Source organism: Ictalurus punctatus, chromosome 3 (assembly GCF_001660625.3).
Source record: "Ictalurus punctatus breed USDA103 chromosome 3, Coco_2.0, whole genome shotgun sequence".
NCBI lineage: Eukaryota > Metazoa > Chordata > Actinopteri > Siluriformes > Ictaluridae > Ictalurus > Ictalurus punctatus.
Window position 1 is genome coordinate 18,496,157 of NC_030418.2, and position 23,391 is coordinate 18,519,547.

Genomic DNA, 23,391 nt, shown 5'->3' on the forward strand with positions numbered 1-23,391 from the left:
ACTTCTCCCCCATTCATCCAGCATTTGTTTAGCTGCGCAACTGTATGGGGGTTTTGTTGACTTATTTTGCGCTTCTTTATATGCCACACATTCTCAATCAGAGACAGGTCAGAACCGCAGGCAGGCCATGCTATCACCTACACGCTTTACTTACGCAACCATGCGCTTGTAATCCGCGTAGATTGTGGTTTGGTGTTGTGCTGCTCTGGATGGCAGCATATCTTGCTCCAAAATGTGTACATATCTTTCTGCATTAATGGTGCCCTCACACATGCCATGGGCACTGACGCACCCCCATACCATAACAGACACTGGCTTTTGGACTTGACACTGATAACAGCTTGGATGGTCCTTTACCTCTTTGGTGCAGAAAACACGACGGATGTTTTGTCCAAAAACTATTTGAACTGTTGACTCGTCTGACCACAAAACACAATTCCACTGTGCTACTGTCCATCTCAGATGAGACCGAGCCCAGAGGTGCTTCTGGACAGTGTTGATGTATGGCTTCTGTTTTGCATAGTAAAGCATAAACTTGCATTTGTGGATGCAGCGGCGAATGGTGTTGATGACAGAGGTTTACCAAAGAATTCCCAAGCCCATGTCAGAATATTCATTACAGACTCATTTTTAAGACAGTGACGTCTGAGGGATTGGAGATCAGAAGTGGTTTTTGGCCTTGCCCTTCGCGCACCAGGATTTGACTGGATTCCTTGAATCTTTTAATTATACTGCGCACTGTAGATGGTGAAATGCCCAAAATCCTACTGATTTGTCTTTGGGGAATGTTGTTCTGAAAGTGTTGGATTATTTTCTGACGCATCTGTTGGCAGATTGGCGAGCCTCGACCCATCCTTGCTGTTGAAGGACTAGGCATTTTTTGGAGGCTCCTTATATACTATGATTAGATAATTGCCTCACCTGTTTCTCATCACCTTCTTATTTCAACTTGTCACATTGCTATTAATCCTAAATTGCTCCTGTCCCAAATTTTCTGGAACATGTTGCATGCATCAATTTCAAGATAAACATTTACCTTTAAAAACTATGCAGTTGATTAGGTAAAACATCAATTACATTGTCTTTATGTTTTTTGTAATGTACCATTCAAAGTACATTTAAAAATCACTCCTCTTTGTTTTGATTAGCATTTTCCATACTATCCCAACTTTTTCAGAATTGGGGTTGTATGCCAATTTCATAATATATGAGATCCTGGCACGTTTAAAGCTGAGCTTGGAATAACAATTAACGTTAGTGAATATCTTACTCCTGTCTAGCCTTAGCTTATAACACTAGGAATGCTGTCCATGCTGCTGCTCAGTCACTTTTATGTCTCTAAAAAAAGAAAACCAAATACAGTAAAATTAACATCAAAGGTGCCATTCCTGTATCACTGCCATCAATTCACCAGCATGTTGTATTCATGCTATGCTATATCAGTTAAAGCTCATCCCTGCCAACAGTATTAACTGATATATTAAAGGGGTGAGAAGCATGGCACTTATAAATAATGAGTTAAAAAGGAAATGTTTTGCATGTAAAGCACTGCTATGGTGGATTTTTTTTTTACTACCCTTCACCAACTAAACATCTCCTGTCCTGCATGCATGGAGCAGGCATCAGTATACTACACCGTAGCTAATGAGAACTGAAAGGTCTGTCTGCATGAGGCACACACACCCAGGAGATCCGCAGTGCCTCTGAGCTGCTAAGAATTGATGATGGCATTTAACTCGAATCCATCAGTTTACAGCACAGAGAAACAATGACTCAGGCTGGCAACATCAACACGTCCTTGATATCCCTCAAATAGCTATTTATAGTAATGATAAGCAATAACAAAGCTGTATGATGAATAATCCCCTTTTTCTACTGACCTATTGGAATCTTGTGTGTGTGTGTGTGTGTTGTTTTTTTTGTTTTTTTTTAAAAGGCGCCTGTCAGCGGTGCTGCTGCTCTCAGGTCACGTGGACTGACTTTCTGCTTTCTGTTGTGCAATACAGTAAGCTGACTCTGCTTTACTGAGAGCAGATGAGACAGGAGAGTTAGAGAAAGCGCTCCTGGACTCATTGCTGCATTGCAGGCATAGGAACATGTGACACCTACTGACGTCTGGGCCCAACCCCCCTCCAAACGTACACGCCCACACACTCTCTCTCTCTCTCTCTCTCTCTCTCTCTCTCTCTCTCTCTGTCTCTCTCTCTCTCTCTCTCACACACACACACACACACACACAATCCAGTGGCTTCAGGGAATTGCAGTAGCACTGACTAACTAAGCTAGCATCAGCTGGCAGAGCACAAAATACACTGCATCTCTCCCTCAGGCTCTCACTGATGCATACATTAAAGCCTTATAGCCCATCCGTATTGCTAAAGGCAATGGGAAAAATCCTGTGAAGCCATCTCTCCTATTCACTCTCAGTAAAGATCGAAAGCAATTGAAAGAATATAAAAAGTTGATAAGAATAGTGTTTATAAAGAAATGTACAGGACGAGTGTATAAGACTACAATGATTTACAATTATAGTATATGAGAACTATATAAGATGATATTATTGAGGTACAATGAAAATGACCACTTTTTTAAAAAATAAATAAATTTGTCTTGCATTGCTTGTTGTTTTCTTCCCTGGGTTGGCAATGCAAAATGTATATGTAAAGTGTTGCTTGAAAATGTGTGAAACCTGTAGAATTTGCTATGTGCCTGAATAAATATGACACAAAACATTATCAAATTTTCACACAAGTCCTAAAAGTAGATAAAGAAACCCCAATTAAACAAATGAGACAAAATATAATACTTGGTCACTTATATATTGAGGAAAATGATCCAATATTACATATCTGTGAGAGTTTGTAATATGTAATATTGGACCATTATCCTTAATAAATAAATGATCAAGTATAATATTTTTTGCAAAAATATGATGATGTTTTAGGTCATATGCAGATATATAGAAAATTCTAAAGGGATATAAACTTCAAGCACCACTGTATCCATCCATCCATTTTCTATACTGCTTATCCTAAACAGGTTATCAAGGGCCTGGAGCCTATCCCATCCCATCATATCTTCTGTGTAACTACACACTACAACTTTATGCTCTTTCATGGCCTATGATATTAGCTAAAGTCACATGACCTATTGATTATTCTGCTATGATCGCCAGATGTTCTGACGAGAACACACACCAGGTATTTCTACAACAAGGACTTCGTACAACCCCAATTCGGAAAAAGTTGGGACGCTGTGTAAAATGTAAATAAATGTAAATAAAAACAGAATGCAATAATTTGCAAATCTGATAAACCCATATGTTATTCACAGTAGAACATAGAAAACATATCAAATGTTTAAACTGAGTAAAAGTACCATTTTAAGAAATTTTAATCAAAAGTAATTTTGAACTTGATGGCCACAACACGTCTCAAAACAGTTGGGACGGGGGCAACAAAAGGCTGGAAAAGTGAGTGTTACTAAAAAGAAACAGCCGGAGGTTAATTGGCAACAGGTCAGTAACATCATTGGGTATAAAAAGAGTATCTTATAGAGGCAGAGTCTTTCAGAAGTAAAGATGGGATGGAATCTGGATGGAAGCGCATGTTGTTCTGAAACCCATATATTCCTTTCAGCATTGATGGTACCGTTCCAGATGTGCAAGCTGCCCGTTCCATAGGCACTAATGCACTCCCATACAGTGAGGGAAAAAAGTATTTGATCCCCCGCTGATTTTTTACGTTTGCCCACTGACAAAGAAATGATCAGTCTATAATTTTAATGGTAGATTTATTTGAACAGTGAGAGACAGAATAACAAGAAAATCCAGAAAAACACATGTCAAAAATGTTATAAATTGATTTGCATTTTAATGAGGGAAATAAGTATTTGACCCCTCTGCAAAACATGACTTAGTACTTGGTGGCAAAACCCTTGTTGGCAATCACAGAGGTCAGACATTTCTTGTGGTTGGCCACCAGGTTTGCACACATCTCAGGAGGGATTTTGTCCCACTCCTCTTTGCAGATCTTCTCCAAGTCATTAAGGTTTTGAGGCTGACGTTTGGCAACTCGAACCTTCAGCTCCCTCCACAGATTTTCTATGGGAATAAGGTCTGGAGACTGGCTAGGCCACTCCAGGACCTTAATGTGCTTCTTCTTGAGCCACTCCTTTGTTGCCTTGGCCGTGTGTTTTGGGTCATTGTCATGCTGGAATACCCATCCACGACCCATTTTCAATGCCCTGGCTGAGGGAGGAGGTTCTCACCCAAGATTTGACGGTACATGGCCCCGTCCATCGTCCCTTTGATGTGGTGAAGTTGTCCTGTCCCCTTAGCAGAAAAACACCCCCAAAGCATAATGTTTCCACCTCCATGTTTGACGGTGGGGATAGTGTTCTTGGGGTCATAGGTAGCATTCCTCCTCCTCCAAACACGGCGAGTTGAGTTGATGCCAAAGAGCTCCATTTTGGTCTCATCTGACCACAACACTTTCACCCAGTTGTCCTCTGAAACATTCAGATGTTCATTGGCAAACTTCAGACGGGCATGTATATGTGCTTTCTTGAGCAGCGGACCTTGCAGGCGCTGCAGGATTTCAGTCCTTCACGGCGTAGTGGGTTACCAATTGTTTTCTTGGTGACTATGGTCCCAGCTGCCTTGAGATCATTGACAAGATCCTCCCATGTAGTTCTAGGCTGATTCCTCACTGTTCTCATGATCATTGCAACTCCACGAGGTGATATCTTGCATGGACCCAGGCCGAGGGAGATTGACAGTTCTTTTGTGTTTCTTCCATTTGCGAATAATCGCACCAACTGTTGTCACCTTCTCACCAAGCTGCTTGGCAATGGTCTTGTAGCCCATTCCAGACTTGTGTAGGTCTACAATCTTGTCCCTGACATCCTTGGAGAGCTCTTTGGTCTTGGCCATGGTGGAGCGTTTGGAATCTGATTGATTGATTGCTTCTGTGGACAGGTGTCTTTTATACAGGTAACAAGCTGAGATTAGGAGCACTCCCTTTAAGAGTGTGCTCATAATCTCAGCTCATTACCTGTATAAAAGACACCTGGGAGCCAGAAATCTTTCTGATAGAGAGGGGTCAAATACTTATTTCCCTCATTAAAATGCAAATCAATTTATAACATTTTTGACATGCGTTTTTCTGGACTTTCTTGTTGTTATTCTGTCTCTCACTGTTCAAATAAATCTACCATTAAAATTATAGACTGAGTATTTCTTTGTCAGTGGGCAAATGTACAAAATCAGCAGGGGATCAAATACTTTTTTCCCTCACTGTACCATCAGAGATGCAGACTTTTGAACTGAGTGCTGATAAAAAGCTGGATGGTCCCTCTCCTCTCTAGTCCTCTTTAGTTTAGAGGACGCACCATCCATGGTGTCCACAAAGAATTTCAAATTTCGATTTGTCTGACCACAGAAGTTTTCCACTTTGCCTCAGTTCATTTTAAATTAATTTTGGCCCAGAAAAGAAGTGATATTTCTGGATCATGTTCACATATGTATTCTTCTTTGCATGTTAGAGCTTTAACCAGCATTTGAGGATGGCACGGTGAACTGTGTTCACAGACATTGAGTTCTGGAGGTGTTTCTGAGCCCATACAGTGATTTCCATTACAGAATCATGCCTGTTTTTAATACAGTGCTGCCTGAGGGCCATAAGATCATGGGCATGCAATGTTGATTTTCACCTTATCCCTTGCACACAGACATTTCTCCAGATTCTCAGAATCTTTTGATATTATGTGTTGTAGATGATGAGATATTTATAGTCTTCACAGTTTTACGTTGAAGAACATTCTGAAATTGTTCCACAAATTGTAGACGCAGTTTTTTTGCAGATTCGTGAACGTCTGCCCATCTTTACTTCCGAAAGACTCTGCCTCTCTAAGATACTATTTTTTTATACCTAATCATGTTCCTGAACTGTTGCCAATTAACCTCCAGCTGTTTCTTTTTAGTAACACTTACTTTTCCAGCCTTTTGTTGCCCCCCTCCCAACTGTTTTGAGACGTGTTGCAGCCATCAAGTTCAAAATTACCTTATTTTTTTCTTAAAATGGTACATTTACTCAGTTTAAACATTTGATGATTTCTATGTTCTGTTGTGAATATCATATGGTTTTATGAGATTTGCAAATTTTTTCATTGTTTTTATTTACATTTTACACAGCGTCCCAACTTTTTTGTAATAGGGGTTGTACAAATAAGCACACACACAAAAAAAAACAGGACAGATGGTGTTCTATATTTCCATACTGTTTATTTCAAGAGGCTTGATTATTATATTTTGTGCGTGTGTATTTGGCTTGCTTAACATTTAATCATTTAAGCAACATAAACCAAAGCTTACTTGTGCTAATATGTTAAATATATTTGACAAAGTTACCTTGACATTGCACTATAATCACTGTGGTTCATTCCAGTATCTGAAATTTATATGGTAAGAGCTAGATGATGCAGCCACAATGGATGTCAGGGTGCTGTAGTAAACTGGAGCCTAATGAGAGTTGTATGCTTCATACAGGTTATAGACAGATACAGAGTACTTTATTGATCCCCAAGGGAAACCTTATAGGTAAGGTAGGTTAAAATTATTGGTAAAATTGATGTAAAACCTGTTCCTTTGTGGCTATCAGGTAGAGACTTTACAGTATCATATTCAAATAAAGACTTTGAATAAGTCACGCAAATAATTTTTATCATATTTTATATAAGCACAGGCATGTGCTTATTTAAACACCCCCTTATGACAATGTATCCTCAGACTTGAAGGGTTTTTTGGAGTTGCTATAGATTTCACTTCTTTGTTCAGCTTTACAGAATAATCTCATCATCCCTGACCTGCCAATACAACATAGTAAGTACACGTGCACAGTATTATGGTCTTTTTCAGAAACGGTACAAGACCTTAAAAACCAGTCAAGCTGAAACCATTAACATAAATTCCATCACTACTTTGTCGTACTGACTAATCAATCCATAATTACACAAGAAAGTGCTTCTTTAGGTAATGCCATGAAACTCCATGATGCACCATATAAGGGGAACAGACTCATTAATTACAGATTTATGTTCTACTCCAGGATGAGTACAAGTGAGACAAATACCACACAAAACTATCTCTTGATCGACTACTTGACCTTGAATGCTAATTTAGTTTACAGTTTATATTTGATCATAGAGCCAGCAAATGATGCTGGACTGCTGCATTATGAGAAAAATAAGGGGGGTGCGAGTGTGCAAGGACATCATAATAATGCCCTTTTTGTCAACACAAATGGAAAGCCGGCATGAGAAACATGGTTATTGGACCCTGGTGACTGCTTCATGAATGGACTCGGCGACGTAGTCAATATTCTTAGTGGTCAGGCCACACATGTTGATGCGGCCACTGGCCATCAAATAGATGTGCTTCTCCTTCACCATGTACTCCACTTGTTTGGCTGTGAAAAACAAGCAATAATAAAAAGTTTCAAACATTTGTAGATGTGCCCGTTATTCTTTAAATGTTTTCAAGTCATATTTTGTTTATTCTTCAGAGCTGATACAGCTTTCACGAAAATGCCAGTGTTTTTCTGTTTCTAATTCATAAGCCAGGTTTGAATCCCTAAACCTATTCTTGATTTATTTGTAGATTTAGAGCTATTTATATATATTTTTATCACAAGGTTATCCAGTTAAGCAAGTTGGTCATGTATAGTTACAAGGCATGCAAAATACAATCTTGTATGCCAGCTTTTTCACACTCAGCCTAGAGACCCTGATATGTTTGATAGACTGTGTCCTTTGGCACGGATGCTGCTTACGGTTAAGGCCTGTGAAGCTGAACATCCCGATTTGCTCAGTGATGTGCTCCCAGGTGCCTGGGGTGCCGAGAGCCTGTAGTTTGGCTTTCAATTCAGCACGCATCAGCAAAACCCTGTCAGCCATTGTCTTAACGTTATCCTTCCTGTACAAGGCAACAGCAGAAAATCAATCATTAAGATATTTTTCTTTTCTTATGTATATATGTGCACTAGGGCTGTCAAAACAACTTTTCACTGATTAGACAGAAAAATGTAATAAAATTTTCCATTTAAACAAAGACAGCAGGTATGTAATATGTGTATATGCATGCATGTGTGTATACATGCATGCATGCATGTATGTATGTATGTATGTATGTATGTATGTATGTATGTATTTATGTATTTATGTATGTATGTATGTGTGTGTAAATAAATAAATCTGATGAAAGTACGAGTGCCTTCATATGAATTTGAGGGTGGAATTATAGGCTCATTAATATTTGAAAGCAACAGAAGAGTATTCATTTATATTTAAATGTAACTTAATAGGAACTTGATGGTGCTAATACATACCACTCAGCAAAGAGCTCTGGGGTGTTGAGCGTTATCCCAACCACACGAGCTCCCTGTGATGGAGGATTGGACCAGGTGATACGGACGATCTTCTCCATTTGAGATAGAACACGGCTCAGGTTGTCCGCATCTTTAGCAACAACTGTCAGGTTGCCCACCCTCTCATCTGTGGACAACAGTTTCGCATTAAACAGGCCTTCATACTTTTAAAATGACATTCTACTGGTGTTCTTACTTTGTCATGGTTATTGTAAGTGAATGAATGTCTGATTACAAGGTTTTTAGTTAGTGGCAGAACCATATGCAGGTTGTGTGTCCAAAATCAATAAAGACTAACTTACTGTACAGGCCAAAGTTCTTTGAGAAAGACTGGGCACAGAATATTTCAAAACCCTGAGACACAAAATAGCGAATTGCCCAAGCATCCTTCTCTAAATTCCCAGAGGCAAAGCCTTGATATGCTGAGTCAAAGAAGGCAAAGAGATTCCTCCTCTGCAAATTGCAAATACAACAGTGTAAACAGGGGTAAATTTTTTTATTTTATTTTATTTTTTTAACAGTGATTAGTCATTGCATGGTGCTCTATGGCTCATGCTGTGGCGTGACTGAAATTAGTCAAACTGAATCCCTCACCTTCATGACTTCAGCAATCTTCTTCCACTCCTCGTGGTTAGGATCTGTGCCTGTGGGGTTATGTGCGCAGGCATGCAGCACAAAGATAGAGTGTTCAGGTGCACTCTGAAAGACAGAACATCACTATTAAATGGTCTACTAGGGCATAGTTATGACAAACCCCAGATTTATTTGGCACCCTTCCTGACAATAGGCAGAAATTAATAACGCATACACTATAAGACAGGGCTGTATAATCTTATCCACAAAGGGCCAGTGTGGGTACAGGTTTTCAACTATTTAATCAGTTGAGTTTGGCTTTCAGCAGACTCAGGTGTGGCCTCTGCTTAGTTGGAATGAAAACCTGCACCCACACCACCCCTTTACGGATAAGACTGGACACCCCTGCTATAAGATACTTTGAGTTTAACTATACGAGCTAATTTTACCACAAAAGCACATTGAAAGAAAATTCTCTTATACCATGTTCTTGCTTATTTTATGAACTGCTATCAAATACCTATGATGAATGTAATCATTTAATTACCTTGTATTAATTTAATTACCTCTTTCAATAAGCTGATCAACTGCTATCCTTGATTATATTATTATGTATTTCCATGTCAACATGACACAGGACTTATTTTGTTTTATGACTATGTGCTGTGTGTTTTGTTTCAATCTGTCTGACAGCTGGACCAGTGGAAACCATCCACACAGTGCTGTTATCAGTGTATAAATACTTTTGGTTTGCATGAATAAAGTGGGATGTCTTTATGAGCATGCAGGAAGTCAGTGTGTGTTCATTTTAGACCCCCCAGTCCTGAACGCTTCACAGTAAACCACACTTTCTAAATGTTAATAGAAGTTAATGGTAAAAGAGGCTGGAAGGCATGACAGACGATCTGACAGGCATAATCTGAGATTCCTGAGATACGTGAAATCTAACACACATGCTGACAGCTTGAATAATAAAACATATAAAAGTTGAACTGGTTTAACTGCAAACCAAAGAAAGGTTTGGATTTATAAGATATTTATTATATATAGTGCCCTCCACTAACATTGGCACCCTTGGTAAATATAAGCAAAGAAGGCTGTAAAAAACTGTCTTTATTGTTTAAACTTTTAATCTTTTGTTACAAAAATTCACAAAAATACTCTGCTCTCATGGATATCAAACAATTGGAAACAAAACACAGGTTTATCCAAAAAAAAAAAAAAAAAAAAAAAAAAATTGTTAAATATAGTTGTGCAACAATTATTGCCACACTTTTAGTCAATACTTTGTGCTACCTCCCTTTGCCAAGATAACAGCTCTGAGTCTTCTCCTGTAATGACTGATGGCAAGGGATCGGAGACCATTCCTCCATACAGAATCTCCAGATCCTTGAAATTTAAAGGTCCATGCTGGTGGACTCTTCTCTTCAGTTCACCCCACAGGTTTTCTATGGGTTTTACGTTAGGGGACTGGGATGGCCATGGCAGGACCTTGATTTTGTGGTCAGTAAACCATTTCTGTGTTGATTTTGATGTATGTTTTGGATCATTGTCCTGCTGGAAGATCCAACCACGGCCCATTTTAAGCTTTCTGGCAGAGGCAGTCAGGTTGTCATTTAATATCTGTTGATATTTGATAGGGTCCATGATGCCATGTATCCTAGCAAAATGTCCAGATCCTCTGGCAGAAAAACAGTCCTAAAACATTAAAGAGCCACCACCATATTTAACCATGGACATGAGGTAACTGTTCCATATGGCTACTTCTCTGCGTGTGCCAAAACCATCTCTGGTGTTCATTGCCAAAAAGCTCTATTTTGGTTTCATCTGACCATAGAACCCAATTCCATTTGAAGTTCCAGTAGTGTCTGGCAAACTGAAGAAGCTTGAGTTTGTTTTTGGAGGAGAGTAGAGGCTTTTTTCTTGAAACCTTTCCAAACAACTTGTAGTGATGTACAGTATCACACAAAAGTGAGTACACCCCTCACATTTTTGTAAATATTTGATTATATCTTTTCATGTGACAACACTGAAGAAATGACACATTGCTACAATGTGAAGTAGTGAGTGTACAGCTTGTATAACAGTGTAAATTTGCTGTCCCCTCAAAATAACCCAACACACAGCCATTAATGTCTAAACCGCTGGCAACAAAAGTGAGTACACCCCAAAATTGGGCCCAATTAGCCATTTTCCCTCCTCGGTGTCATGTGACTTGTTAGTGTTGCAAGGTCCCAGGTATGAATGGGGAGCAGGGATGTTAAATTTGGTGTCATCGCTCTCACACTCCCTCATACTGGTCACTGCAATTTCAACATGGCACCTCATGGCAAAGAACTCTCTGAGGATCTGAAAAAAAGAAGTTTTGCTCTACATAAAGATGGCCTAGGCTATAAGAAGATTGCTAAGACCCTGACACTGAGCTGCTGCTCGGTGGCCAAGACCATACAGCGGTTTAACAGGACAGGTTCCACTCAGAACAGGCCTCGCCATGGTCGACCAAAGAAGTTGAGTGCACGTGCTCAGTGTCATAACCAAAGGTTGTCTTTGGGAGATAGACATAGGAGTGCTGCCAGCATTGCTGCAGAGATTGAAGGGGTGGCGGATCACCCTTTCAGTGCTCAGACCATACGCCGCACACTGCATCAAATTGGTCTGCATGGCTGTCGTCCCAGAAGGAAGCCTCTTCTAAAGATGTTGCATAAGAAAGCCCACAAACAGTTTGCTGAAGACAAGCAGACTAAGGACATGGATTACTGGAACCATGTCCTGTGGTCTAATGAGATCAAGATAAACGTATTTGGTTCAGATGGTGTCAAGCATGTGTGACGGCAACCAGCTGAGGAGTACCAAGACAAGTTTGTCTTGCCTACAGTCAAGCATGGTGGTGGGAGTGTCATGGTCTGGGGCTGCATGAGTGCTGCCGGCACAGGGGAGCTACAGTACATTGAGGGAACAATGAATGCCAACGTGTACTGTGACATACTGAAGCAGAGCAAGATCCCCTCCCTTCGGAGACTTGGCCGCAGGGCAGTATTCCAGCATGATAACGACCACTGCCTTGCTAAAGAAGTTGAGGGTGAAGGTGATGGACTGGCCAAGCATTTCTCCAGACCTAAACCCTATTGAGCATCTGTGGGGCATCCTCAAACGGAAGGTGGAGGAGCACAAAGTCTCTAAGATCCACCAGCTCCATGATGTTGTCATGGAGGAATGGAAGAAGACTCCAGTGGCAACCTGTGAAGCTCTGGTGAACTCCATGCCCAAGAGGGTTAAGGCAGTGCTGGAAAATAATGGTGGCCTCACAAAATATTGCCACTTTGGGCCCAATTTGGACAATTTCCCTTTTGGGTGTACTCAATTTTGTTGCCAGCGGTTTAGACATTAATGGCTATGTGTTGAGTTATTTTGAGGGGACAGCAAATTTACACTGTTATACAAGCTGTACACTCACTACTTTACATTGTAGCAAAGTGTCATTTCTTCAGCATTGTCACATTAAAAGGTATAATCAAATATTTACAAAAATTTGAGGGGTGTACTCACTTTTGTGAGATACTATATATTCAACAAAGAATTTTTTGGATAAACCTTTGTTGTGTTTGCGAATGTTTGATATCAAAAGTTTAAACAATACAGACAATTTGTCACAGCCTTCTTTGCTCATATTTATCAAGGGTGCCAATATTATTGGAGGAAACAGAACATATGGAATATATTTTTAAAAATTTGTCGGCACACGTACTACCATGCGCATTTATCACTGAACATCCTGTTTGTCTGCACAGCAATGCAAAATACATGTTTTTGCATTCCACCTGTTTTGCATACAACTGATTTCAGTTTTCTCACTTACAGTGGTGCTTGAAAGTTTGTGAAGTCTTTAGAATTGTCTATATATCTGCATAAATATGAGCTAAAACATAATTGGATTTCTAAAAGTCCTAAAAGTCGAAAAAAGCCAAGAAACCAAATTAAACAAATGAGACAAAAATATTATACTTGGTAATTTATTTATTAAGGAAAATGATTCAATATTACATATCTGTGAGTTGGCAACAGTATGTGAACCTCTAGGATTAGCAGTTAATTTGAAGGTGAAATTAGAGTCAGGTGATTTCAATCAATGGGATGACGATCAGGTGTGAGTGAGTACCCTGTTATATTTAAAGAATAGGGATCTAACAGAGTCTGATCTTCACAACACATGTTTGTGGAAGTGTTTCATGGTTTCTGAGGACCTCAGAAAAAGAGCTATTGAAGCTCATCAGGCTGGAAAAGGTTACAAAACCATCTCTAAAGAGTTTGGACTCTTTCCCAATCCACAGTCAGACAGATTGTACAAATGGAAGAAATTCAAGACCATTGTTACCCTCCCCAGGAGTGGTCGACCAACAAAGATCACTCCAAGAGCAAGACGTGCAATAGTCCAAGAGGACACAAAGGAACCCAGGGTAACTTCTAAGCAATTAAAGGTCTCTCTCACATTGGCTAATGTTTATGCTCATGAGTCCACCATCAGAACACTGAACAACAATGATGTGCAGGTCAAGGTTGCAAGGAGAAACCCACTGCTCTCCCAAAAGAACATTGCTGCCCTTCTGCAGTTTGCTAAAAATAGAATTTTTGGTTTAAATGTTATGTTTGGAGAAAGGAAAACACTGCATTCCAGTATAAGAACCTTATCCCATCTTTGAAACATGCTGGTGGTAGTATCATGGTTTGGGCCTGTTTTGCGGCATCTGGGCCTAGACGACTTGCCATCATTCATGGAACAATGAATTCTGAATTATACCGGTAAATTCTAATGAAAAAATGTCAGGACATCTGTCCATCAACTGAATCTCAAGAGAAAGTGGGTCATTCAGCAAGACAACGACCCTAAGCACACAACTTGTTCTACCAAAGAATGGTTAAAGAAGAATAAAGGTAATTTTTTGGAATGGCCAAGTCAAAGTCCTGACTTTAATAAAATAGAAATGTTGTGGAAGGACACGAAGCAAGCAGTTCATGTGAGGAAACCCACCAACATCCCAGAGTTGAAGCTGTTCTGTACTGAGGAATGGGCTAAAATTCCTCCAAGCCGATGTGCAGAACTGATCAACAGTTACTGGAAACGTTTAGTTGCAGTTATTGCTGCATAAGGGGGTCACACCAGATACTGAAAGCAAAGGTTTATATACTTTTGCCACTCACAGACATGTAATATTGGATCATTTTCCCTCAATAAATAAATAACCACATATAATATTTTTGTCTCATTTGTTTAATTGGGTTCTCTTTATCTACTTTTAGGACTTGTGTGAAAATCTGATGATGTTTTTGGTCAAATTTATGCAGAAATATAGAAAATTCTAAAGGGTTCACAAAATTTCAAGCACCACTTTACATCCAAAATTTTTTGGTAGACTAAACTGATCACATGTTACCGTCAAGTTGCACGCATCAACAGTTAGTTATATACTGCCCTTGCTATTTACTTTGCTGGTGATTCAAAATCAAGCGATTACAGGCAGTCCAGATGGCACGCGATTTTAGAAACCATGTAAAGGTAACATCAGCTAGATATTTTTTTTTTGTTTCAAAAGCAACATTAAGAAAAGCAAGGCAAATGTCTGATGTGACTGCCACTTTATAATAAGCAACACCTCCATTTTTTAATCACCCAAAATGACCACAGTCTCACCCATTCCGTTTGAGTGCTACTTTATCAGAAAAAGTAGAAAAGCATACTTTTCAGGTGTCTCATTAATCACCTTATCAACAGGTCAAAAATCATAAATGCTATGGCTAAACTAGATGTTTGCACTTCTGTACATGGAGAATCTTTAGTTTTAACATTTTTTTTCAAATCGATAAATAGCAAAGAGCATCAATTCTTCACGAACATATTTGACAGTGGGAAGGGTTCGTACAGACGCTTCATAAAGAAATTCCAGGACTCTCACAGACTTTTCAAGCACTATTTTTTTTTTCAAGGACTATACAAGAAATGTCAAATATATTCTTTATTTATAATTTTTAAATTCCAAAAAAAAAATTATTATTAATAACAATAATTTTAAAAACCAACCAATTTTTATATGGTGCATTTTCCAGCCATGTGTCACGATGTCCCCTGCAGACAGCGCGAGACGTGCACGGAAAAGGCAGAGGGCGCGAGCATGCACGAGCCATGTTCTTGGATTATGTATGGACTATGGTGACTGTTTACTAGAGGGACTTCCCTCTGCCACCTCTGTTTACGGAGTACTATGCTTCACTACGGAAGCAGCAGGAATGCATGGACATCGCTTGGTCACCCCTGTTTGCAGAATACTTTGATCCGTGTCCCGGCACACCAAGGTGTTAGGAGGATGTAGCTCGGTATGTCCGCGCCGCTCCACCTTCCAGCTCGGAGGAGAACTGCGCTCCGCCTTCCGGCTCGGCCGAGAACCTCGCTCCGGTTTCCCCGGTGGGGGAACCAGAATGGCATCAACCTATCGATGACCAGAGTAAAGCAAGAAACGCGCGCCTAGATCAGATCTCTCGCTTAACGGAGCAAATAGCTCAACTGTCGCAAGCCGTGCCACCCGCCACATTGCCCCCCATGCAGTTTCCCCCGCTGCCAGTGCCAGAGAGGTATGCTGGAGAACCAGAGTGATGTAAAGGGTTCCTGTGGCAATGCTCTCTGTTCTTCTCCAGCCACCTGGACATGCCGGAGGCTCATAAGATCGCACACTTCCTGGGGATCTTAACTGGACGTGCGTTGTTGTGGGCCGCCGCAGTTTGGGAGCGGGGGGGCGGCACCCTCGCCTTGCTAGAAGAGTTCGTTGCACATTTCCGGCATGCCTTTGATCACTCGAGAGACGGGACAGGAACTCATGAACATCAAGCAGGGCGTGCGTGATGCTGTGGAATATGCCCTAGAGTTTCAGCCTGAGACCCATGAGGAGGTCTCAGCTCCAGAGTTCCTGTCAGAGGTCAACGAGGTGACCTCCCAAGTCATGTTCAGGTCCCAGGTCGAAGAGACAGCCTCTCATGCTAAGTTCCTGCCCAGGGTCGAAGAGACGGCTAACCCAAGCTCTGCTCACGCCAAGTTCCTGTCAGAGGGCAACAAGGGGACATCCAAGTCCTGTTCAGGTCTGAGGTCGAAGAGACAGCCTCTCATGCTAAGCTCCTGCCCAGGGTCGAGGAGGACGTCGCCCCGCGTTCCAGCTTCGCTGAGGACGTCGCCCTGAGCCCCAGACCCGCTGAGGACGTCGCCCCGAGCCCCGGACCCGCTGAGGACGCTGCCCCAAGTTCCAGCCCCACTGAGAACACAGCTCTGATCTCGAACACCGCTGAGGACGGCATTTCGCCTACATGCTTCATGGCGGAGTCCGCTCAGTTTCCTGTGTCAGCAAAGGACAGGTTACCCAGGGGACCAGGACTGCCATTGTAGGGGAGTGTTCTTTTGGGGGGTGGGGTTCTGTCATGATCTCCCCTGCAGACAGCGCTGCGGTGCAAGACGTGCCCAGAAAGCCAGAGGGCGCTCTTGGATTACATATGGACTATGGTGACTTTGCTTACTATCTACACGTGCATTTGTTTTGGCTTCTGTTTTGTGTCCTCCCTGTTCAGTTATTGGTTGATGCTCGAGGGTGTGTCTTTATTGTTTCCAGCTGTCGGCGTTCTAGGTTAATTACGTTTGTGGTTTAAACCCCTCGTGGTGCTGTGTACTTATCATATACGTTGAATTAGCTAACAAAGTATAAATGTACGTATGTATTAGCTACTTTGATGCTAAGCGGTCGTGCTCTCGTGTCCTGTTCCTGTTTCATGTTTCTGGCCTCGAATCTTGTTTCATGTTTAAGACCGCGTATCTCTGCTCATGTTTATTGACCTCGTGTTTTGGAATAAAGACTTTAATCTGCACTTGCTTCCACTCCAGTCTCGTAACGTAACACCATGCTAGACTAAATGGAAAAAAAAAGTTGCTAAAGGGGTCTGAAAAATAAACCAGAGCTGTGTGTGTCAAAATGAGTGTGTGAATAGTGGGAGAAGAGGGAGGGGCTGCAGCGGGGTGTCATATATTGAGTGAAAGGACTGTATTTGTGTTCTATCGAAAATAAATGATTTAAAGTTAGTTGGCAATTTTGTACTTATTGACGTTTCAAGCATTTTTAAGCACCCCTTAATAGAAAATGGCTATTTTAAAGGTTTTCCAGTCTTTAAATTTTAAAAAGCCAAATTCAAGTACTTCAAGCACCTTGTACAAACCTTGAGTTGGTATCAAGCTCCCGTTCTTGTTTCCTTTTTTTTACCAAACATGCAGATGCTGTCCATGGCCACAAAGTTTAATTTGGACTCATTCAGTCATAAAATATGATTCCACTTATATTTCCACTGACACTTGGTGAAGGTCATGTGTGCGTTTTTTTTTTTTTTAATTTTAAGTGTGCTCTGGAAGGACATCTTTCATGAGGCACGCTTCCAAAAAGTGTATGCTAATAATTTAATATTAATTAATAAATAATTTAACAACAATTAAATAGTAATGTTATGTTTATGTGTCCTCTTCCTGCCAAACATTTCCAGACATTTGAAACCTTATTTATAATGGTAATGTCTTTGGTTTTAAACCACAAGGGATTTTAATTATGCGATCTCATATTTATAACCCATGGTTTGAGGACACCAATTTTGACACAGTTGTATTTGAGAGGAGAAAAAGTTCTGAAATGTATGAAAATAATTCCCTTGAAGGGTGTCAATAAAAGTGGTAAATGTTTGGTATGTAAATAAGTTGTTGCAGTCAAGAGTGGAATGTTTAAACTAGCATTGTCAGATTTACACCTCACCTCTAAATCACCCAGGAAACCAGACAGGTTCAGTCCACGCTTCTCTGCATCCCAATATTTGTATGAACGAATATCCTCAAACCCAGCATTAGCAAAAACAGCATTGTGGTTCTCTAGAGAGTGAAAAAAACAACCACAAAAGGAGTGCATAGTCAACTTAAGATAAAGCCTTATCATATAAAGGTTAGGGCGATCACCTCTGGACTTACTACTCAGAACTTTAATTCATATCACAGGCCCACTAGAAAGGTGAACTGAACTATGCTCCCAGAAATCATAAACTCAGCATTTACTCTTGAAAAATCCAGATCATTTATCTTCACTTTTAGAATGATATTAACTTTTTAGGGTGTTTCATTCCCAAGCCCAAAAATTTCTCTCTTACCCCATGTGGGCATAGAGACATAAACGGGTGTTTTTGTGTTATTGTTTCCATTGTGAAATCTGCGCAGAAACTCAGCACCAATCTTCAAAGCACCAGTTCCTCCGAGACACTGAACAGCTCCAACCTGCAAGACATGGAAAGAACATACTGAAACAAAGCATCCCCACTGACGCCTCTGACTGAAATGACCTTAAAGCTCAAAATGTGACCAGAACAATTATTTAATGAATACAGTGTGCATGATGAATATAGTAATGGGTCTAAATGAAATGTTAGCAACAATGTCTCCTATTACACTGTCAAATGCTGTAATGAACAGACTTTGTAATGAACAGATTTTGACATGCAATATGTGCTTACCCTCTTCTCCAAAATGGCAGGACTGTCTTCACCCAAAGCAATCTTTGATGCACTAGAACGAAACTCGGGTAGGCCTAGGATGGGGAGGTACTCGTGGTTTAGACTGTCATCCACAGCAATCAGCTTCTCCACCTTTCTCACAACAGGCAGCACCCATGGTTGACACTCATCTGTCCGGTATGCTATAAAAAAAAAAAAACATGAGAAAAATAAATAAATAAATAAAAACTATAAAAAAACAATTCACAGGAATATGTACGAGTTGGTATTTTCTTCCATTCCTCAATGCAGATTTTTTCCAACTCTGCCAAAATTAGACAGGGAATGTTGGTGGACAGCAATTTTCAGGTCATCCCACATTTTTTCAACTCGATTTACAGCAAGCCTGGGCTTTGACTCAGCCATTCCAAAACACAAACTTTCTTCTTTTCAAGCCATTCTTATGTGGGTTTTGGCCTGTGATTTGGCTCACTGTTCTGCTGTAACATTCATTTTTGCCTTAAATGCAGATGTCTGTCTAACTAGAACAGGTTCTCCTCAGCAATGTGATTATATTTGGCTCCATCCATGTTGCCTGTGATGGCAACAAGCTTTTCAGTTCCTTGTACTTTAACAGAAACCCAAGAGCATAATGCTACCACCACCATGGAATGGTGTTACTGTGGTGTTGGTTTGTATTTGGTTTGCGTCAAACATATGCTTTGGCTTTAAACCAAATGGTTTAAGCGTAGTCTCATCAGAACAAAAGCTCTCAGATTTTCTAACATGGGCTTTCTCAGAAGTGGCTTCCTTCTGGCCACTCTTCTGTAGAGGCCGGATCTGTGAAGAACTGATGATATTGCTGAAGTTTGGACAGGTTTTCCTGTTTCAGCTAGTGAGCTCTGTAGCTCCTTCAGTGGCGTAGCTGGCCTCTTGGACACTTCTCTGACAATTGCCCTTCTTGCCCAAGCAGTCAGTCTTGATCATGTCTGGGCTGTGCCTTATTTTTTCCTCTTTGTTATAATAAATTTTACAAGTGCTCCAAAAAAGTGTCAAAGCTTTGTGAACTTTCATGGCCAGTTCCTTGGTCAGGACTGATCGGATCTGCTGTTTTATCTATGAGACCTACCAAAGCCGGTGATTTATTTATTGTGCAGGAATATTATAAATATAATAAATATAAATTTATTTCTGTAGGGACTTCAAAATAGAAAGCAAAGTAGAGTAGAAAACAAAAAAAAAGAAAAAAGAGAAATGGTCACAGTTGGGGGGTGAACACTTCCTGGATGCACATTATGTGCAAATGGTCTTTTATTCCTGCATTCTGCTAGTTTTCAGACTAAAGAGTTGCAGCAACATTAGGAAAATGGGAAACGTGACAAACCTCTTCCTATTTTCGCACACTTTAAGTAGGTCATGAGAAATACCCTATTGTGATGAGCCCAGGGCAACAATCATCATACAGCATAAGGGAGACACACACACACTACAACCCAAACCACATACTATTATACTAAATAAGACACCACTGTATTCCACTGAGTCTTATCCAGTCCTTGCAAGCAAACTGTGACAAGAGCCATTCTCACAACAATGCAATAAATAAATTATTTGGTCACACATGTCCATAACCAGAGGGTAAAGGTTGTGTTCAACTATTTTTCATTTCTCTGAGCACTGAGAACACAGGTCAGTACAGCTGCAAATAATTTACTTATCTTGGGGCTTCATGACATCATCATGAGACATGAATCAGCATTTTCCTCCTTTGGTTTGGGACTGAAACAGGTTAAAAAACACCAAATTTTCCTGAAAATACTGATAAACTCCCCATCCCTGCAGCTTTCACGGTTTAATATTTTACACCCCTTCTTACTCATATTCTGCAGCATCAGAATCAGGTTAGCTGTATTTCACATCTTTGAGTCAACTAATGAATATTAATCAACACTGAGGGTCTGTTTATAATTATTCAAGACTCATTGCAGCTTCAGTGACAACAGGCTGAGAGTGGGAGATGCAGAAAGACACAACGCTACAACAACTAGTTAAATATTCATAGTTTAAAGATCAGACGTCTTTATTAGACACTGGAAAAGCACAAAATGCTGGGAAATAATAAGATACAGTGATACTTTAGTAAGAAATGGCAAAGAACTGTGAACTCTCTTTATCAAAGAGCTATGAGGAACTTATCTATGGCCTTTTACCTATTGTCTCAAATCACCATTCAACTCTTTAGGTCTGTACTTTGTGTACTTTCTTTGCAGGTTGCATCACAATCAAATGATGAAAAGGCAATTACTATTTTGGAAAATTATATTTTACAAACAAACTGTCCAGGCCTACATGATTACACCATCATATTAAACCCCACGCGACCTGTGTGTTAAAATTAGTTTGCTTATGGTGAAACAAACCTGGCCAATGGAATTAAGAGGAGTCTCATGAAAACTTATCAAGGAGAAGAGTGCTTACATACAGACACAAGCTTCACTGCAGAGACATTTTACTTAGCAATTTACTTAAAGCTCTTTGTTCTGTTCTTTGCCTTATTCCTTATTTATTTTATCCAACTGCAAGTTTCCAGGTTTAAGCATCTTAGTCATTATGTGTTGCAAGCACATTTTTGTACACTCCTGTTCCTGTTTTAGCACCCAAATTTATCTAACCTTTACGTATACTAGAGGTCGCCTGATGGATCGAAACCAATAATCGACTGCTGGAACAGTTATTGGCAAAAATCCACACCGATAAATTTTGTTGTGTTATTTGAAGTGTTTTTTGATTCATTTTGGATATAAATCTTTACTTTACTTGAATATTTATTAATAGTTTATTATATATATATATGTACGTATGTATGTATGTATGTATGTATGTATACACACACAGTACTGTGCAAAAGTCCTATTTTTTAAGCACAAACTTTGTTAAATCAAACTTTGTTAGATTTTTCTACATCAAGTCAGTATAAAATCATTTTAGATTTCCAACACAAAATTAAATGTTACAACAACAACAAAAATTTTTTTTTATGTATTTAAAGAAAACAGCATAGTACATAAGAGACAACTTTCCAGCCAAAAGAATAATAATGAAGGCTGCTGGGTTTTGCTGTAAAAATAAGAAGCAAGTGTGACAGTCACAGAAGCACTGTGGCTGGTTCTGCAAAGTGTGCAGTAAATCTCACTAGCTAATTTCCTTATAAAAACGCACAAATTGTTCCTAAGACTACTTTTTTTTAAAGCAAGGATCGTCACACAAAATATTAACTTTGTTTCATTTATTAATGTTTACTGCTCTTCATAGTATTTTTTTAAAGGCATTTTTTCACTCAGTATAAATTTAAAAACTATCATTTGATTAATCGGTTGATTATCAGCAGGTACTGCTCAACTTACTTATCCGTAAAATCCACTATTGGTCGACCTAATATATACTCCATGGAAAACCCTTTGCTGTACAAGCTACCAGACAGAATGGAAAACTAATCCAGCAAGGAATATCATTTTAAAATATCACAATATCCCCAACCTATTGACACTACAGGATGCCTTTCGCTAATCTTTGTTCATCTATTTTGCCTGCACCTGGATGACTTCCAGCACTTTAACTTAAAACATTTATGGTTGTACTGGTTTTGTGGTGTTGTGTCTCCTCTAAACTGCTGCCAGCAGGGGTAGAGAAAATAGCCTAGCATCTGGCTGAGAAATGTCAAGTAAACTGAAACCAATTTTCAACTTTATCAGAAGGTGAGCTGGCTATCATCCTGCGTGTCTGAGAGCAGAGCCCAATCATTACAGCAAAGGACAAAGCGCTGCAGTTACACCTCTACTCAAAGCTCACACAACTGCTCTGCAATCCTGCATTATGTTTTAATGGCTTGGGTTCAGATCGTAACACACCACCAGACACTGACAAACGCCTAAAATATTTTGTGAAATGTATCTAAAATTGCTTTGGTTTGAATAGCACTCAGAGTCAATGGTGTGTCAGGAAGAGTGTTATTAAGCACAGTTGCTATATGATCTCTGATCAGGTTCCTGGTGTGCAGTAAAGAGAGCAGCAGACACTGAAAGGGCAGATACATAAAACACGTCATCTAGTCCACATGACAACGCAAAGCTGACAGTTCACAGACTAACTGCTGACAGTCACTAAAGGCAACCTTGGTAACTTAGCTCACCATTAATTACCTAGCTACCAAATTGTCTCCACGATGTAGAGCTGACTAAAGCCGTAAAGCAGTGTACGCACAGTGACGCAGCTACATGTCGTGCTGTGTTCCTGCTTTAAATGTGGCCGAGCATCATGCACAGCATCTCACCTCCCACTCCGAGGTTCACCTTGGTAGGACTCGGGTCTTCACGAAAATCTGCCGTCAGTTTGAAAACGACGACGGGAGCGGCTTGTGGAACCTCGCTGAATATCGACGACATGCTGGGCTGATTAGATGTAAAAAGATGGGGGGAAACGAGAGACACTGAGCGCAGGGAGCTGCAGGTTTTGTCGGTGGAGTAAAGCCGGTCGCCTTACAGGAATTTCACCTTCAAGCTGGTTTGAGCAATGGAGAATGGGCGGAGTGAAATGAACCAATAGGAATGCTCTCTCAACTTCCTAACCCTCAAGAAGTAGCCAATCATTGCATGCAATGTAAGAAAGGTCGCGAGGTAAAATGGCGACGGCGACAAAATAGCAAGACCAATTACAAGCGTTATCGAATGATTGACACAAACGTTTACAAATAGTGATAGGAAGGGGGCGTGTTTTGTCTCACCCAATAGGAAATTGTAGTTCAGCGCACACCCTTATTAGCTTGAGGCAATCCCGTAAAGAATTATATAGC

The 23,391-nt window shown here is 40.2% G+C and overlaps 1 protein-coding gene across 1 annotated transcript; it reads right to left on the minus strand.

The window, feature by feature from the left end:
• Positions 1-6,263: 6,263 nt before the first annotated feature.
• Positions 6,264-23,112, minus strand: got1 (glutamic-oxaloacetic transaminase 1, soluble). The gene is made up of 9 exons (XM_017464593.3): positions 22,873-23,112; positions 18,564-18,745; positions 18,204-18,327; positions 17,819-17,931; positions 9,018-9,122; positions 8,726-8,876; positions 8,385-8,550; positions 7,830-7,972; positions 6,264-7,466 (listed from the first exon to the last, which is right to left on the minus strand). The coding sequence occupies exons 1-9, from the start codon at positions 22,982-22,984 to the stop codon at positions 7,327-7,329; spliced, it is 1,236 nt and encodes a 411-aa protein (XP_017320082.1). The 5' UTR covers positions 22,985-23,112; the 3' UTR covers positions 6,264-7,326.
• Between the last annotated feature and the right edge of the window lie 279 nt (positions 23,113-23,391).

What these genes read in the sequence shown, in the direction of transcription:
- got1 (XM_017464593.3), bottom strand. Translation starts at nt 22,984, where the DNA reads ATGTCGTCGATATTCAGCGAGGTTCCACAAGCCGCTCCCGTCGTCGTT. An exon ending in GGTGAACCTCGGAGTGGGAG is followed by an intron (nt 18,746 to 22,872) that starts GTGAGATGCTGT and finishes TTTTTTTTATAG; the next exon opens with CATACCGGACAGATGAGTGT. An exon ending in TGTCTCTATGCCCACATGGG is followed by an intron (nt 17,932 to 18,203) that starts GTAAGAGAGAAA and finishes TTCACTCTCTAG; the next exon opens with AGAACCACAATGCTGTTTTT.